Source organism: Buceros rhinoceros, unplaced genomic scaffold (genome assembly GCF_000710305.1).
Source record: "Buceros rhinoceros silvestris isolate BGI_N320 unplaced genomic scaffold, ASM71030v1 scaffold14086, whole genome shotgun sequence".
Taxonomy (NCBI): Eukaryota; Metazoa; Chordata; class Aves; order Bucerotiformes; family Bucerotidae; genus Buceros; species Buceros rhinoceros.
Genome location: NW_010418182.1, coordinates 16,617 through 18,933, shown reverse-complemented (window position 1 = coordinate 18,933; position 2,317 = coordinate 16,617). Strand labels below are relative to the sequence as shown.

At 45.4% G+C, this 2,317-nt stretch overlaps 1 protein-coding gene across 1 annotated transcript; it reads left to right on the top strand.

Moving 5' to 3' along the window:
• Window positions 1-300: 300 nt before the first annotated feature.
• On the top strand, window positions 301-1,776 carry TMEM200A (transmembrane protein 200A). Its single transcript, XM_010138444.1, has one exon. The coding sequence runs from the start codon at window positions 301-303 to the stop codon at window positions 1,774-1,776; it is 1,476 nt and encodes a 491-aa protein (XP_010136746.1).
• The last annotated feature ends 541 nt before the right edge of the window (window positions 1,777-2,317 follow it).

Below are 2,317 nucleotides of genomic sequence, written 5' to 3'. Positions count from 1 at the left end.
TATGTCACCACGAAGAGCATGAGCTTTCTGCCATGTCGGTAGCAGTGATGGAAGATTTCCTACCTGTATTTACAGTGATAAAAGACTTGGGGTAATTTTTTTTAAGATGCCATGTGAATCTCAAAACTGCTGCTATGTCATAACTGGATTAAGATATCGTAGCTTTTTAAAGTCATGAATATTTTGATAATCAAGAAATACCTCCAAACTAAAACATGCTGTTTATATTTGTAGGCACAACCTTTGCTTGCCTTAATATTTCTGCATTTTTTTTTTTCTCTCAGGGTGCGGTACAGAACTATGATAGCAACCGGAGGAGTCATAACAGGACTGGCTGCCTTAAAAAGGCAAGACTCTGCCAGATCTCAGCAACATGTAAATCTCACTGCAGCACCGGCTTCTGAGGAGAAGAAACCAGTTAGACGCCGGCCCAGGGCAGATGTAGTAATCGTCAGGGGCAAAATCCGTCTCTATTCTCCATCGGGATTCTTCCTTGTTTTGGGAGTGCTTATCGCGTTCTTTGGAATTGCCATGGCCATCCTTGGATACTGGCCCCAAAAGGAGCAGCTCTTAGGCTCTGAAGATAATCTATCTGTAAATGAAACCCAGGTCCTGAGAAGCCAAAGAAGCATTTTACTCCGTTTCTTTGAACAGCACGTGCACTCCGATAAGATGAAAATGCTGGGCCCTTTCACTATGGGCATCGGAATCTTCATTTTTATTTGTGCAAATGCCATTCTGCATGAGAACCGTGACAAGGAAACAAAAATCATCCACATGAGAGACATATACTCCACTGTAATAGACATCCACACCCTGAGGATCAAGGAACAAAAGCAGCTGAGCGGTGCCTTTGCTGGCCTCTTGGCGGAAGGAGAGCTCAGGCACAGCGGGAGCTCGTGTGCATCACAGCTGGCTGCGAACACGGTTGCGCCTTTCTCTGGCTTCAAGAGTAGCTTTAGAATGGATAGTTCTGCTGAGGAAGATGAGGTTACCCTGAGCGAAGGCAGGACCGCTGGTACCCTCCTGCCCCCTCTGCTGACTGAGCAGGCTGGCTCAGTCTTTGGACTTCACCCGCACTCCAGCAAGGCTTCGGATGACAAAAACACCAGCTCCATGAAGTGTGAAACCAAATCCATCGTATCGTCTTCCATTAGTGCTTTCACGCTGCCAGTAATTAAACTGAATAACTGCGTTATTGATGAGCCCAGTATAGACAACATCAGCGAGGACTCGGAGATCACGAGGAGTCGGTCTAGAAATCTGTCAATGGATTCCCTGGCCATTCCCCTAACTGACACCAACGAATCCTACACACCGGCCGCTGCCGTGCTGCCACGACACAGTTCATTTGTGGACACTCCGTCTGATCAGTTCAAATCTTCTATGACTCTCGGACCGAGCACAGGAAAGCTTTTATCCCCTGGTGCTGCCAGGAAACAGTTTGGGTCCAACACATCTTTGCATCTTCTCTCTTCACATTCGAAGTCTCTTGACTTGGACAGGGGTCCGTCTACGCTCACCGTCCAAGCTGAGCAGAGGAAACACCCCAGCTGGCCCAGGCTGGATCGGAGCAACAGTAAAGGATACATGAAACTAGAAAACAAAGAGGACCCCATGGACAGGTTACTCGTGCCGCAAGCAGCAGTCAAGAAAGACTTTACTAATAAGGAAAAGCTCCTTATGATATCAAGATCTCACAACAATTTGAGTTTTGAACACGATGAGTTTTTGAGTAACAACCTGAAGCGAGGAACTTCGGAAACAAGATTTTAATATTTAAGTTGCAATTTAGAGGATGTCATACAGTATTTTTAAAAAGAAACCAATGTTTTGACAAGTGTTTCCTTTTCAGTGAGACTGGTACAAGCCTGTTTGTAACCAAATGCTTAACAGCCCATTAAAGCTGGCTTGTGTGAGCGGAGATCTTCACCTTTGTAACACCAAGAGTTTTTTGTCTTCGTACTACACAGCGGTGATACCGTACGTTATCAATGCTCAGAGAGTTTTGGTACGACCGATTCCAGTTTCTCCCGAGTCATTCTTTCTTTCGTTCTATATAGGCATGTTACTTCTGATTGAGTTGACTCCAGGAGCCTGCGTTAGGAAAAAAAGCTCTGTTTACCTGTAAGTTTTGTTTATTTAATGACTGCGAGAGTCTAAAACCAGTGCTTGCAGTCTAGAACGGGAAGCAAGCAGGAGCACGTACTGGAATGCCGTCAAATCCAGGCCTTTATCCTAGGTGTCGTCTTTCACGTATGGTAGATCTCGGTAACTGCTGTCTTGCCATAGTCGTCGTGAGAAACTTGTTTACATA

Coding starts and splice junctions, on each gene's coding strand:
- TMEM200A (XM_010138444.1), top strand. CDS start 301: ATGATAGCAACCGGAGGAGTCATAACAGGACTGGCTGCCTTAAAAAGG.